The sequence below is a fragment of the Mobula birostris genome, chromosome 9, assembly GCF_030028105.1.
Source record: "Mobula birostris isolate sMobBir1 chromosome 9, sMobBir1.hap1, whole genome shotgun sequence".
Classification (NCBI taxonomy): Eukaryota; Metazoa; Chordata; class Chondrichthyes; order Myliobatiformes; family Myliobatidae; genus Mobula; species Mobula birostris.
This window is the reverse complement of record NC_092378.1, coordinates 10,089,358-10,105,880: the sequence shown is the minus strand read 5'-3', so window position 1 is coordinate 10,105,880 and position 16,523 is coordinate 10,089,358. Positions and strand designations below refer to the sequence as shown.

Sequence of the window (16,523 nt, the reverse complement as noted above, 5' to 3'; positions counted from 1 at the left end):
TGGGAGTCCACAGCGGGCCCATGCAGTCATTGTAAGAATGTGCAAGCTCCATGCACATTCAGGGTCAGGGTCAAACCCTTTTCACAGGAGCTATGAAGCAGTAGCATAGCCTGTTTCTCCAAATAACACCTTATGTGCCTTTCAATTCAGGAGAAAAAAATGTCCATTTCTGATGTAGAATCGTATCATACTTTCATTCTGAAAAGTAGTGGAAGCACTATCCAGTTTCACAAAGATCACACAAATAGCAGCAAGATAAATGGACCGGGTTTTTCATTGATCCAATCAATATGGGTAAATGCCCTTCAAGACACTTGTACTGTTGAAATCATATCTCCATGTTGCTGAATGGATGTACCTGTCCAATTTTATCTTAAATGCTGAAATCAAACATTTCAACATTCCGTCAATCAACATTCATCAAATAACACCACACTTCTGCTGGCAGCTCATTCCACACTCCTAACACCCTCTGAGTGAAGAAGCTCCCCCCGACTCTTAACCCATGACCTCTAGTTTTATTCTCACCTAACCTCAGTGGAAAAGCCTGCTTGCATTCACCCTATCTGAGCTCCTTACCATTTTGTATACCTCTATCAAATCTCTATTCATTCTCCTACACCTCAGGGAATAAAGCCCTGACTTATTTAATCTTTCCCTATAACTCATCCTTGAAGTCCTGTCAACATCCTTATAAATTTTCTCTGCAGCCTTCCAATCTTAATGGCATCTTTTCTGTAGGTAGGTGACCAAAGCTGCACACAGTACATCAAGTCAGGCCTCACCAATATCTTATATAATTTTAATAACCATCCCAACCTCTGTATTCCATACTTTGAATTATGAAGGTCAGTATGTCAAAAAGCTTTCTTTACAACCCTATCTTCCTGTGACACTACTTTCATGGAATTATGGATCTCTGTTCACAGATCCCTCTGCTCTAATGCACTCCTCAGTGCCCTACCGCTCTCCATGCAAATTTTACCTAGGTGTGTCCTCCCAAAGTGCAACACCTCACACTGGTCTGCATTAATTTCCATCTGCCATTTTTCAGCTTATTTTTTTCCAGCTGGTCCAGATCCTGCTGCAAGTTTTGATAGTCTTCCTCACTATTCACAACACCCTTAATCTTGGTGCCATTAGCAAATTTGCTGATCCAGTTTACTACATTATCATCTAGATCAGTGATATAGATGACAATGATCTAGGTGTTAACAACAGACCCAGCACCAATCCCTGCGGCACTCCACTAATTCTGCAGTCAGAGAGGCAACCATTTACTACCATTCTCTGGCTTCTCCTGCAAGGCAAGTATCAAATCCAATTTACTCCTCCTCCTGAATGACAAGTTATTGAACCTTATTGACCAAACTCCTTGTCAAAGGCCTTGCTGAAGTCCATGTAGACAACATCCTTTGTCTATCCAAATACTTACATATCTGGTCCCTTGGAATACCTTACAATACCTAAGAATAAGGGGTAGGCCATTTAGAACGGAATTGAGGAAAAACTTTTTCACCCAGAGAGTGGTGGATATATGGAATGCTCTGCCCCACAAGGCAGTGGAGGGCAAGTCTCTGGATGCTTTCAAGAAAGAGATGGATAGAGCTCTTAAAGATAGCGGAATCAAAGGTTATGGGGATAAGGCAGGAACTGGATACTGATTGTGGATGATCAGCCATGATCACAGTGAATGGCGGTGCTGGCTCGAAGGGCCAAATGGCCTACTCCTGCACCTATTGTCTATTGTCTATAACTTACCCACTACTGATGCTAGGCTCACCAGCCTATAATTTCCTGACTTATTCTTAGAGACTTTCTTAAACAACGGAACAACATTAGCTGTCCTCCAATTCTCCAGCACTTGAACTGTTGGTAAGGATGTCTTAAATATCTCAGCTAGGGCACCTGCAATTTCTGCCACCCACGAAGTCTGTGAGGACATCTTGTCATGACCTGGAGATTTATCCACCCTAATTTACATCAAGGCAGCAAACACTTCCTCCTCTGAAATTTGGATATGGTTATTGTAGAATGACCACACAAATAGCACGGAGATAAATGGAATCAGCTTCTGATTAATCCAATCGATGTGGGTAAAATTCCTTCTAGATGCAAACAGCCCTATTCTGTTGAAACCATATCTCCATTTTGTGATCTTATTGTATTCTTTATTCGCTCTTTATGTTTTTTTTTCTGGTGCCTGATTTTCCTTTTTAGTTATTTCTAATATCAGCTTTACACCAAAACAGTTTTTAAGAATTTTCCTGATGGCTCAGTAAATGTATCGAGTGAGAGATAAATCATAAAAGAAAACAATACCCTGCTAACCATCACTGTCAAAAAATGGTAAAGTAGGCCAGGGGAATATGAATTCCAGAATGGAGATGAAAGGAAGAGGAAAAGGCAAAGTAAAGAGAATGGGTGGAACTATTGTTTGCTTTCCACTTATGGCAGGAACTTCATAGTCTCCAGCCATCAAAGCTGTATAGTACTGCACTGAGAGTCACAAGAAAATAAATTATTTATTTGTTGCTGCTATTTATTTGGTTTCTGCCATTCTGAAAAGGACCAGCCATTCTACAACCAATAAACCCTCTTGCTGCTGTTGTTTGCACTTGGCCTCCATGTGTTGTAATTAGAGATATTCAGATCACTTCCCAGATGTTTCTCCACTATTTTGAATTGTCATGCCAAGGATTCCTATGAGTCGGTGAGAATGTTACCATTGTTCACGTAAGTTTTGTTTCCAATCTTTTCTTTACAGTGTTTTCTCAGACAACCTGTAAATTGCTTGCTGTGCTTGGAATATTGAGTTTGTTTCAGGAATCTGATGTCAGTTGTGTGGATAATGTGACCCATTCACCACAGCTGACTGAGCATGGTTGAGAGCTGATATGGGAGAAGATGCTACATTGGTCTATCCTGCTCATGGATTTTGTAGAATTATGTAAACACCTCTCCAACACTTTTACGTGTCTACTATATATTGGCCATATCTCCAACTTCTAGAGCAGGCGGGGATTGCTCCTGGTTTGTAGTTCATACACCATCAAGGAGAAGCTTTAGGAGCCTGAAGACACACACTTAACATTTCAAGAATTGCTCTGCCATCAGATTTCTGAATGGACAATGAACTCATAAATATTTTCTCAGTATTTTTCACTCTCTCTTAGCACTACTTATTTATTTTTTATATATACTTCCTATTGTAATTTATAGTTTTTCTCTCTATGTATTGCAATGCACTGCTGTGGCAAAGCAACACATTTCATGACATATGCTGGTGATATTAAACTGATTCAGATTATAGTTTTGAGTTTCCTGAGTGTTGCTAAAACTGTACTTATAGGGGGTATTCCATCATAGCTGTGACATGAACTTTGGTCAGGCTTTGGTGACTTAGGAGATGAGTTACTCCATCAGTCCTTTGATTTAAACTATTGCAGCAGGAATATTGCTGGGGTTAAGATGAAGTATTGAGACATACTGTACCTTATCTCAATGATACAGTCCTGTTGGACTCTTAAGTACACTGGGGTTTGGTCTGTGGTGAATCGTGATATGTATTCATCAAACTGACAAGATGGTGACAAATTTTTGGAGACAATTAAGTTTAAGAAAAATCCTCTATAATCCCTCTCTAACTTTGAAGTTCAAGAACTTCATGGGTCAAAGAAAGCTATATGAAGTGACAGTACTATTCCTCATATGTTCCTTGGATTTGTCAGATTGTGAAAATCATGTCTATTGTGTTTTTTTATGGGCAGAAACTACATTGAGACTGTGGAAGGAAATTCACATCTACTGAGAAGATTTTTTCTCTTTGAAGGTTGTCATAACTGTGACTTTTCTGTGATTCCCTGCATGTCTTCTCTTTACAGGATCATGAATTCACATTTAAGGTACTTCTCCATCCTGTTTACATCAATATTTACTGAGGAAAAGAATGAGGGGGTGTATAGGAAGATCATTGTGGATCATTCTAATATTCTCGGTATGTTGAAATAAAGAAGGAGATGGTAAATCCTAAACACAAGAAATTCTGCTTGCTGGAAATCCAAAGCACCATACATAAAATGGTAGAGGAACTTTATAGGTCAGTCAGCACACATGGAAATGAACAGTCAACATTTCAAGCCAAGACCCTTCTTCAGGACTGTAAAGAAATAAAAAGGTGGGTGGAAGGGAAGAAGGATAGCTAGAAGATGATAGGTGAAGCCAGATGGGTGAAGAAGGTAAAGGGCTGGAGATGAAGGAATCTGATAGGAAAGCAGAGTGGACCATAGGAGAAAGGGAGTGGGGAAGAGAAGCGGGGTGAGGTGATAGGCAGGTGAGAAGAGGTAAGAGATCAGTGTGGGAAATAGAAGGAAAGGGCAGGGGGAGGGATTTTTTTTACTGGAAGGAGAAATCGATGCTCATGTCATCAGGTTGGAGAGAACCCAGACAAATTACAAGGGTGAAGAAGGAGGTGTATTGAGTTTCTTAAAGAACATTAAGGTGCATAAGTCTCCAGGGCCTGATGTGAAAGACAAGAAATGAGATTGTTGAGGCCTTGATCAATATCTTTGCATCCTCCTTGTATTTAAATTGAGAGGGGTAAGTTCAGAGGGGATGTACAGGGCACTTTTTAACACAGAGAGTGGTGGGTGCCAGTGGAGATGGTGGAGACAAATACCATAGAGGGGCTCAAGAGTCTCTTAGATTGGCACAAGAATGTGCAGGAAATGAAAGGATGTGGACATTGTGTCGGCATAAGGAAATAGGTTAGTTGAGCATTTGATTATAAATTTAATTAGCTTAGCATAACATTGGGTGCTGAAGGATCCGTTTCTGTATTTTATATTCTATATACTACTCAGATCAAAATTATTCCTACCTCTGTGTATTCAATACTTTTGGCATTTCGAGACCATGCCCTTCCTAAACTTTCTTACATGTATAATCAAATGGATTGGAGCATTGCAACTCAGAGTTTTTAAACTGAAATGTACTTCAGTCAAGGTTAATTGAGAATGATATGGCTCGGCTATACCTAGATTCAGCTAAGATGGATGGTCATGAGGAATTTGTGAGCTTGAAAAATGATGAGAATCTCAGTAGCAATTTCTGAAGCTGGAACTGACATTTAGCAGTTTCCTTCCTGGCATTTTGCCTGGTCTCACTTCTAGCACACTGCCACTGGGAGATGCTTATTTTACCCAATCCCCTTCGAGAACTTATAAGAAGCAGATGTGCCATTCTCTATGGGGGAATGTTTTCACTATTGCAGAGAAAGAATGAAGTAAAATCATACAGTATGGAGGATGGACCCACCAGGATGGCCTTCCCCACCGTGGCCAGACAAGGACACTATTAAGGTAACATTATTCAGAGGAGCACACACCATGAAAGATGCATTAAGACAAATCTATTATCTATTTCTTGAAATCATGCAGTTGGTTATATATTCTCCAGATATGACTAGATAGTTATGAATGGAATCTAGTGCAGGTACTCTATTTTGGCTGGACATAGTTCAGTAGTTCTTCAACAAGTTTCCAAGTGTAGGCTGACCTCCTGAATTGAGGTGCTGTCATAGTTAAGACTCATGCTTAATTGAATCACTAGCTCATTGGCAACTTAGTCGACTTCCAACTTAGTTTATATATAGGCATCCGTTAGTCTCGTGAGACCATGGATTTGCACCTTGGAAGGTTTCCAGGGCGCAGGCCTGGGCAAGGTTGTATGGAAGACCAGCAGTTGCCCATGCTGCAAGTCTCCCCTCTCCATGCCACCAATGTTGTCCGAGGGAAGGACTTAGTTTAAACTTCCATTAATGCCAAACTTTGTCGAACACGAATGGAAGTCAACTTACTTATCTTGAGGACCAAGACTTCATTGCTGTCTAAATAAAACTTTTGTGTCTCCTTGGTGTGATGCAAGGGTCAACATTTAAATAAATGATCATTACTCATGTTCCATAGGAGCACCGTGTGACTGATAAGTCCCTTGTTTTTGGCTACACCTTTGAATTTGTAACAGGACCAGTCAGGTGTTCGGTAGTATCAGCCCATGTGTGTAGGGTCCTAGTAAGTAAATTAAGGATTCAAATTTCAATTCCAGGAATTTGTGGTCAGATACCTCAGCTAATAATTCAGTGCTCAACTGAGGGAGAAGTACACTGTCAGATATACATCATTTCAAATGAGAGTTAAAACACAGCACCATCCTTAATCTGGTAAATATATATGGTCCTATCGATTTGCTAAAGAGGGAGAGAGGAGCTATCTTGGTGATTCTTAAATCCAAATCTTTACTTCATACTCCTGTATTCCATTCAATTGTTTGGATGAGTGGGGTGGGGGGGGCGTCTGCACCTTGCATTACTACCTTGATTGGCTGCAGGTATTAGCTTTCCACTGTGCCTGAAATTCCATCCCTATGGGCTCTGTGCTATAGTGGAAATTATCAGTTCTCAGCTTGCAAAGCACACACTTCTTAAGTAAGACTATCCTGGAGACTCTGATGAAATTGACATAATGTTGACATATTTTTGTTAATCCATATCTTTGCAATCCCTTTCAGAAACATAAGGGGCTTGTATACAGTTCTGAGCATGCCTGCTGCAGCAATAAATTAAATCAGCCATGACTCCAATCTTCTCAACAATGCATCTATATAATTAACACAAATATAAGGGATAAAACAAGGTTTATGCATTTTGTTGCTGAAAGCTCCCTTAATTTTGCTTCCAATGAAAAGCATCCCTTAGAACCTGCAAAAGGACGGTTCCATATTGGGGAAATTGCAGTTGTGGGATGTCACCATAAATACTTAGGAAGTCACAGACTAAACTGATGCCAGTCCTATTTCCCCAACCTCAATATCTTTCATAGTGGAGGCAGGCAGCCTCCCTGTGAGCTCCATAGTGGTTTACTTTGGAGACTGTGTGGTGACTGAGACTGCAAATGCACCTTCCTCCCCACATGGACCTCACTAGCATGCCACACCATTTTGACTCTAAATCAGATATGTCCCATATGACTGACCCATATGAAATGAAGACTATGTAAATCAGCAAGTGCCAAAATGGCAGGGAAGATGGAAGCAAGAGACATGATGTTTCGAGTCTTTTAAAGTGGAAGAAAAAGTTTCACGGCTGTTTATGCTTATAATTGTTCTAAAAGAAGTGTGTGGTTGCCCATAAGCTTCTAGGTTCTCTTTACCAAGAGATCAAAGTTCAAAGTAAATGTTATTATCAAAATACATATATGTCAGCATATACAACCCAACCCTGAGATCCAGTTTCTTGTGGGAATACTCAACATATCTAAAGAATAGTAACTATAATAGGATCAATGAAAAACTGCCCAACAATGGCGTTCAACCACATTGCAGAAGGCAAGAAGCTGTGCAAATGCAAATATAAATAAATAGCAATAAATAAGGAGAACACAAGAGGAAGAGTACTTGAAAGTGAGTCCATTGGCTGTGGGAACATTTCAATAATAGGGAAAATGAAGTAGATTGAAGTTATCCCCTTGTGCATGTTCTGTTTTATAGTTGTTATTTTTAGTGGGTTCTCAAAGTATGAGAAAAGAAGTTGGATGGCATTACTTCAACTGCCCTGCTCCTATTGTACCATGTTCCTGCAGTCCTGGGGCTAAAGGTTACAGCACCACATCTCTCCCCTTGACACTTGGCTATTTCAGTAGGCTTCCTACTACTCACATTTAGCATTTTATCACCTTCTGTTATGTTACTGTGAATGGCATGTCTTGGTCAGAATCAGAGTCAGGTTTGTTATCATCAGCATGTGTCGTGAAATTTGTTAACTTAGCCAGCAGCAGTTCAATGCAATAGATGATAATATAGAAAGAAAAAATAAGTACAGAAAGTATGTATGTATGTGTGTGTGTGTGTGTGTGTGTGTGTATATATGTGTGTGTGTGTGTGTGTGTGTGTGTGTGTGTGTGTGTATTGTATAGATTAAAAGTAGTGCAAAAACAGAAATAATATATATTTAAAAAGTGAGGTAGTCTCCATGGGTTCAATGTCCATTTAGGAATCATATGGCAGCGAGAAAGAAGCTGTTCTTAAATCACTGAGTGTGTGCCTTCAGGCTTCGGTACCTCCTTCCTGATGGTAACAATGAGAAGAGGGCATGTCCTGGGTGATGGGGGTCCTTAGTAATGGATGTCATCTTTCTGAGGCACTGCTCCTTGAAGATGTCTTGGGTATTATGAAGGCTAGTACCCAAGATGGAGCTGACAAATTTTACAATGTCCTATAGCTTCTTTCAATCCTGTGCAGTAACACCCCTCCCACCCACCCCATATGAAACAGTGATGTGGCCTGTCAGAATGCTCTCCACAGTACTTCTATGGAAGTTTTCAAGTGTTTTAGTTGATAAACCAAATCTCTTCAAACACCTAATGACCTACACCTGTAAAATATCAGCATCTGTTTTGTGTGGGATGCATCTGAAATGCAATTTTTCTTTGTATATAAATCTCTTGCTACAAGTGAAGATTACATAGAGCATAGAGCATTAAGTATATTACAGACTCTTTGGCCGACGATGTTGTGCCAATCTTTTAACATACTCTAAGATCAATCTAACTCTTCCGTCCTGTATGACACCCCCTTTTTCCATCATCCATGTGCCTACCTAGTAAATCGGAATCACATAACCTGAAAAACATTTTGAGACCCTCCATATTCTTCCCTCCACTCATCCCTAACATTCTCGTATATCTTGGTGAATGCCAAGAACATTTCAGAGCATGCTCTCTGAGTATAAACATACAAAAGCTACATCTACAGACTGTAGACTCATAACTCAGATCCTAAAATGTTGATTCTAGAATGCAAATGAAGAAAACTGAACAGTTTTCAGCTTATGCTTGCAATAGATCCAAACAACCTGTTGGCTGTGTAGGCCAAATCAATTGGGTATATTTAAAGAGGCTTAAAAATAGGTTCTCGATTAGTAAGGGTGTCAAAGGTTATGGGGAGAAGGCAGGAGAATGGGGCTGAGAGGGATAGTAAATCAGCCAAGATGGATTTGATGGACTGAATGGCCTAATTCTGCTCCCATGTCTTATGGTCTAAAACAATTTAGTTTATAATTAGATTCTGAACCTCCTGGTCATTCAAAATAGTCCTGGGGTCTACTGGTAGAGAAACCAAACATCTCTGGATGGCTACAAATCACAACAGGAAACAGACTGATTCTGCAGCTACTGTTGGTTGGTTGTTGTCACATTGTCTGTGCAATACAGGCTGAGCAGAGCTTCCTTCCTGGGGACTTTACACCTTTCGATATGGATCTTACAGAACCAAAATGAACAGTATGTCTTCAACGTTATTAATGATGAGAATTTGCGAAGTGTAGTGATGCAGGGAGGTGGCAGTGATGTAGGTGGAAGAGAGAGAGAGCTGGTGCAGAAATAGTGAGTGCCCCATTCAGAGATGAATTGGGAAACTGATCATATTTCCGAGCTTGACTTAAATTCTGGTGCTCTGTAAGGTTGCTGCACCTCCAGAACGTCAAAATAAAATTGTAGAAGTCGTAAATCCAAAATAAAAATAGAAAACTCCAGAAAGAATACCTCAGCAAACAGCAGCATTTGGCAAAGAGAAACATTTCAGATCAGAGACCCTTCTTCAAATTAGGATCTTTACAGGTGCTTCCTGAACTGCTGAAACATTTTCAGGACTTTCCATTTCTATCAATGTATCTCCTACCTGTTACACTTTACCATCCATGTTGAGTGTCACATTTAGATTACCGGATCACACAGGAGAAAATAATTAGAATCAGGTTTAATAAAACCAGCAAGTGTCGTGATATTTGTTGTCTTTGCCGCAGCAGTAAAATCCAATACATAATAATAAAATTAAAACTGTGAATTATAGTATATATATAATAGTTAAATTAAATAAGGAGTGCCAAGCGGAAATTTTTTTTAAAAAATGAGGTAGTGTTCATAGGGTCAATGTCCATTCAGAAATCGGATGGCAGAGGGGGAAAGAGATGTCCTGGGTGCTGAGGCGGCTAGTGTCCGTGATGGAGCTGACTAAACTTACAACTCTCCGCAGCTTACTTAGAGTCTCTGTAGTTAGCCCTCACACCCCCTTCCCCGCCCCATACCAGACGGTGATGCAGCCAGTTAGTATGCTCTCCACTGTACCTCTGTAGAAATTTGTTAATAAACGTGATCATCTACAGGTCTGTAGACCATGAATAATCCACGGTTGAGCCCTGACCTCAGTTTTCACTTAGCAACGAGACCTTGTGACTTTACAACGACACTTTAAGTAATTTAGTCCTCATCCAACAATTACTCAGAAGATTCCATGATTTAATCATGGGAATTTTGTTGGCGCTTTAAAAATTACACAGAGCTGGAAAGCTCAGAGGAAAAGGTGGGGGTGGGAGGGGGTGTGGAAGGTGGTATCCCTGTCGCACCGAGTGGGAACTAACTGCATAATTGCAGAAACCACTGACCTAGATCCAAGTCCGATGCTTATTTTGTGCAACCGGGGGTTTTCAGTGGGACTTAACTTAATTTCTCACATCCCATTAGCTTTCACATTCTGAGTTCATATTTAGAAATAATTTATGTGGTTTCCTATCTCCACTGGCAAGACGAGTATTAGGCTGTATTTAGGGCTTCTTAACAGAACCGCGAAATGTGTTGCGAGGGCCTATTAATAACAGCTGACGACGCGCGGTGCGAATTTCAACAGTATTCTGCAACTGATGATCCGCTGAACGAGCGGGCCCCACGGAAACTGAGCCACCATCACGCGCGTTCACAAAGTGTGGGATCAAATGCATTGTACAAGGCGAATCCTTTATTGTAATACCAGCGCAGGCCGCCGCGAGTTGGCAACAAGACTCACCTGTAGCTAGAGGCCGCTTTGCCTCCATCTGTTGAGCAGGCAGTCTGGTGCTTGGGAACTACCAAAGTTTAACACTAACGGTCGCTACAGGGTTAACACACATTGTTTTTAATATTCTGATATGTGCTAAGCGAGACTCCCGACATATATCGTTGTTTTAATTCATATTTTGGTGGAATCCTCCATTGACGGTTTCCGCGTGAATCGGCTGCGGTTTATACAGTCATTGCAAAGGGTAGTGAAACACTGGCATCTTACACAAATAATGCGTGTACCTCGATAGGCAGTTTAGGAAGCGGATGTCTCTCATGAATAGACCGCGATCTCAGAGGTGAGCAGGAGTGATTGGTAGTGGAGGGAAGGGGGTTAACGAGGGGAAAAAAAAACGTGCGTAACGGTCTCAATCCAACAAGTTGTCGGGTGTTAGTTCAGCTTTGACAATAGCCCGGATACCAGGCTTTGTGCAACCAGTATTATTATTTTTTTTCAACAAAAAATGCTTGGTCCTCTCTCTGCACCCATGTTCGCATTGTCAGCGACCTTCAGAGGCAATTTGTAAATAACAGGAAGAAGTGATGCTAAAACATAACACCGAGGCATTACGTGGGCTTCGGGAGCAGGGTGTTGTCTGCTGCCTTCTCCCTGCAAGGAAAACACGGTCACGTACTTTCAGAAAATAAGGCGATCACTTTCCTCGCTCTTTCACTCTCAGAGGTCGGTCGCACTCCCGAGGAGGGAGGAAAGGGAACTGGTCAATTCTGAGCAGCAGTGTCATTTCGTTTGCCTTCACCTGCTCGCCTGGCTGTCTGCATGCGGCGACCGGGAACGCCACAGAAGGGGGCTCAGCGTTCAGCTGCCGCGGAAAAACATTAACAGGCGAAAACAACAACAACAACAACAAAAAAAATCCCATTCACCCCTCCCCATTCCAAAGAAAAAAAAGAGAGAAAGAAATATTTCACTGCAGCGGGTCTCTTTTTCCGAGTCATGTCTGAGCCGGAGAGATGGGCAAGATCGAAGGGAACGAGAGAATAGTTCTCAACGTGGGGGGAACTCGGCACGAAACTTACAGGAACACGTTAAAAACCCTTCCCGGGACCCGGCTAGCGCTGCTCGCCGACTCCGATGGGCAAAGCAACCCCGAATATGACCCCAGAGTGAACCAGTATTTTTTCGACCGGCATCCGGGGGTCTTCGCTTATGTCCTCAACTACTACCGGACGGGCAAACTGCACTGCCCGGCCGATGTGTGCGGGCCACTTTTCGAAGAGGAGCTGGCCTTCTGGGGTATTGACGAGACCGACGTGGAGCCTTGTTGCTGGATGACTTACAGGCAACACCGGGACGCCGAGGAAGCCCTCGACATCTTCGAGGCGCCCGATCTCCTGACCGGGGAGGTTCAAGACGGCGAGGACGAAGAAGAACTCAACAAGCGACTGGGCATCGAGGAGTGCAGTCCCGGGGGCGGCGGTAAGATCAGCCGCTGGAAGAGGTGGCAACCGAGGATATGGGCACTTTTTGAGGATCCGTACTCTTCCAGAGCTGCGAGGGTAAGAAACAACAGGGCGAGCGAAACAGCTGAATAGAGGGGACGGGTTTGGGGAGGGCAAGGCACAATTTTCCTGCCGATTATTCATTTAATTATTATTTTGTCTCAGTGCTTGAAGAGGTTGTCCAAAGCTAAACTAAGCAGTGTTTACGCTAACCTGGCCGGGTATTTTCGTTTTTCCTCAATGGAAAGTGTTACAGGTTGCACGGCCATTCATGTATGCAAACTCAGCACCGGCACTGAGATGCTACACTTGTTCGTGTTATTGCGCCCCCCCCCCCACTCGCGCAGTTTGATGCCATTCAGTTTGTTCCGTATTCCCTTCTCCATTTGTGCACGGGATTCGCAGATCCTGATTGGCCTTGAGAAGGTGGCGCTGAGCTAGTTTCCTTGCTGTGTTGTGAAGGTACTCCCACCATGTTGTTAGGTAGGGAAGTCCAGGATTTAGATGCAGCCTCCATGAAGCAATTGCAGTAGGTTTCCAGATGCCGATGGTGTGCGGGTTGATAGCCTCATGCACCTCAGTTAAATATTTGGGAAGTTGAGTTGAAGGGGATCCGCCGGGGCGCCGCGGTGCTTCGGGCGGGGGGCGCACACGGAAGCCAGAGGAGTGAATAATTAAGAATTGGTTTGCATAGACCTGGATGGTATTAAACTTTCTGTGTGTTGTTGGAGTTGTGTACATTCAGACACGAGGAAATAATTCCACCACACTCCTGCCTTGTGCCTTGGTAGATCTATAAAGTCTTTGTGGAGGCTGGGCATGTTCAGCCTTTGACCACAATAGCAACAGCAGGTTTTTTTTGTTTCGTCCAGTTAAGTTTGTACCACTAGTGAGTTCTGAGATGTTGATTATGGGCTGTGGGTGACATTGGATGACTTGGGGGGGAGGGGGAATCTCTGTTGTTAGACTCCCTATTAATTGCGGCAATCTAAGCCAGCTATATTTGGAGAAATTTACCGTATATAATTTGTACTGACTATTCTAATCAGCATGTGCTGATATAATACGCTATAATAAGCACAGCCACTTTATTTTTGAAAGTGATTATAACTACCTAGCAAAATTATTTGAGATCTTCCTCAAAGAAGTTGGACGAATTCTTACTTCGCATTGCATATTCGTATCTGGAAAGCCAAAGAACAACGTTGCCTATAAATAGTCTTGATTCACTTTTTGATCCAATAGTCATATTAAATTTGAGCTGTTTTCAGGGGCGATTGCAATGGCCGCAGTTTCAATTTGCGATTCATGGGTGGCAGATAACAATTACTTCTGCGACCGTTCAATGTTTATTAAGTAGATTCTTTGATATGGATCTGCAGTTGCAACCTGTTGCAATAGGACTTTCAGAAGGGGCAGTAAGCTCTCTTTAACAATGCAGATTTAAATCACGGCGATCATGGTCATTGCAAAGAAAGTCCTTTCACTCCGGGCAGTAGATATGTCATTTAATTAAGAGGAAGGCGCACAGAAGAAGAAGAAAACTGTATATCCTAACATCTCAGGAGTTGAGTTTAGAAATTTCTGAACTAATATCAAACACCGTAACACCTCACCTCATGCAAAGGTACTGTTGTTAGTATTAATATTATCGACCTGATTATGCCAAACAAGAATGTAAAATGGGGATATTATCAAGAATCTTTTTTCCTGGTTTCACGTTCACAGTCTATTGATTGTATCTTGCTAGAAGTCTTTCCCGGTGAAGTTTAATTGTTGGCTCGGGAATGTCTCCTTTTAGTCACAACGGCAAATTAATATTAATTCACTGTTGATGAACGCCGATAACGGAGAGAGTAGAAGCGGTTTTTGTTTTTACATTGTGAGGATGAAAGGCGGTTCCGAAGGACGAGATTGGAGTGTTCCTTTAAGGGGAATTTGTAAAAGGAAGTTAGCATACATAATATTTAACCAACTGAAGAAAGGGCACTGGAAACAGTGACATCCATGCACGTATGAAATGTTGCAGAATTTACATGGGAGACAAGTCAGCCAGTGAAGAGCAATAGCTTCTGATTATGGGGGCCGGGGGGACGTTTACACTTTATTTGCGTGGATTTAATGTTCACGCTATTTCAGTCAGTTCGATCAGTAAACACGTGGTTATGTAATAACTGCAGCAACAGTTTCAGTGACCGGATAACACAATCACTTCAGGAATATTTGATGGCGTTTTTCCCCCCCCCCCATTTATTTGCGCCTCCAGAGGAAACAGTTTTGCTGCATTAAAAACTAATTTTGGCGGAAAGGCACGCTGTGATTGACAGGGAGGGGGCCCAGTGCACGCGTGGTCACGCGCCGCTTCCCTCGCGCACGCGCTTCGCTTGGCTGCGCAGCTCCTGCTCGGGTTGCCATGGCGACCGCCATCTCCTTTGCTCTGAAATCTGGTCTCTTGGCTGGCTGGTGCTACCCGGTGAGTCAAAAAAAAATGAAAGGGAGGAAACGGAAAAAAAAAATCCCATGCATTGCTCAGTACCATTTTAGGAACTGTTTTTAAACCGTTTATTTCCACGCAAATCAAAGGGCTCCCTTCTTGCCATGAATGTTCTGGTTTATATCATGGTCCCGTGCTGCTGAGGTAGCTCACAGTTTTATTTCAGAATGTAAACTCCTCTCCCATTTTATAATGTCTTCCCTCCCGGCAACAAGATGTGTACAGGGCATATGTGCCCCTTCCTATACACCCTCATGGCTGCAACCTACAGCTAAACAGATCAATTGAAACTGCACCGTTTAAAACTTAAAATTGATGATTTAACACCTTCAGGGTAATCTTGATTTTTAAAAGAAAATATTCTGATGTTTTGTTTGCAACGGTTGTGGGTATTTGCTGGTCGGCATTTATTAATGTTAGCTAATACCAAAACGAATTGCTTCTCAATCAATTACATAAATCAGTTAAGAGCCACATATAGAATGGGTAAAGATCGCAAGATTTCCTGAAAGATGTTAGTGAAAATACTGTTTATTTTTGACAATACAGTTGTTTCATAGTCACCTATGCTTTTTTTATTAGCACCATGGATTTGATTATTGGTTTAACTCCCCAGTTGCAGAGTGGAATTCAAGTTTATATAACAGCACAGAAACATCCATAGCCATCTGAATATTTGAAGTAAATCTACTCAAAGCAAGATAAATGAGTTAACAGGGATTCAGTTCCAGCAATCAATTTGGACCACTGCCAAAATGCTTAATCTCATTTAAGAAAATGAAACTATGAAGTTGTAACTGAACATATTTTAATGGGATTCTTAACAAGGGAAACAAAAATGAAAGCTAATTGGAATAGTAATCAGTAAACTGGTCACTGTGTAAACACATGGATTTAACTTTGTACAATCTTCATTTAAAGTCACACATCTTCAGTCTATTCCTAATTGAAGTTGACATGTTCAGAGCTCATTTCATGGTTTAACCCAGAGCTGTTCCACATTCCCACGGGGAATGCCAGTCAGAGAAAATAGATCTTGATGTTAGCACGTGGTTATTGAAAATAAATTGTCAACGCTCATAAGGGTGGCTTCCAAGCTTAAAGACTGAAGGTTCATTTCACTGACATACAGTTAATAAGTAAATCATATGTTCTTTTTGTGGACATTAATTCATCCCGACTTTTCTCATTTATGTGCAATTGGACATTTGACAAAACCAATGGTGCCACTGGAGTTGTAAATTATTCTAAGTTTTAACTAATCTTTAATTATGTCAGCTTATAAAACAGCAACATAATATAAACTAAAATAAAGAAATGAGAGATAGATTAAATCAATTCAGTGTGGTAGTGTTCGAGCTACAGTACCAGTGTTGAATCCCAGAATTCAGTAATTCAAGAGACCATCTGTGACAAAATGCAAAATGCTAATTACCTTTTTGCATCTATTTGACGTAGTTCAGTTAAAGGTCATTTACAAAATACACCCTTTACCAGTTCACAGTTAACACTTGTTATTCTGTTTGATGTTCTAATATTGTTTTCCAGAAGACTCTATATTATCTAGTGTTATCATTTTGGAAAGAACAGATGGTGCTGTGAGTAGAAACCATCAGAGTAATGCTATTAAACTCACCCTAATC

General features: G+C 41.5%; 1 protein-coding gene across 3 annotated transcripts in view; it reads left to right on the top strand.

Moving 5' to 3' along the window:
• Window positions 1-11,278: 11,278 nt before the first annotated feature.
• Window positions 11,279-16,523, top strand: part of LOC140202529 (voltage-gated potassium channel KCNC2-like) — a 196,684-nt gene continuing 191,439 nt past the window's right edge. For 2 of the 3 annotated variants that reach the window (XM_072267480.1, XM_072267478.1), the window contains exon 1: window positions 11,280-12,443. In XM_072267480.1, the coding sequence (XP_072123581.1) occupies window positions 11,898-12,443 (546 nt within the window). In that variant the 5' untranslated portion in view covers window positions 11,280-11,897. Of the gene's footprint in view, window positions 12,444-16,523 lie in introns of all 3 variants that reach the window. The other variant, XM_072267479.1, reaches the window with a different exon arrangement.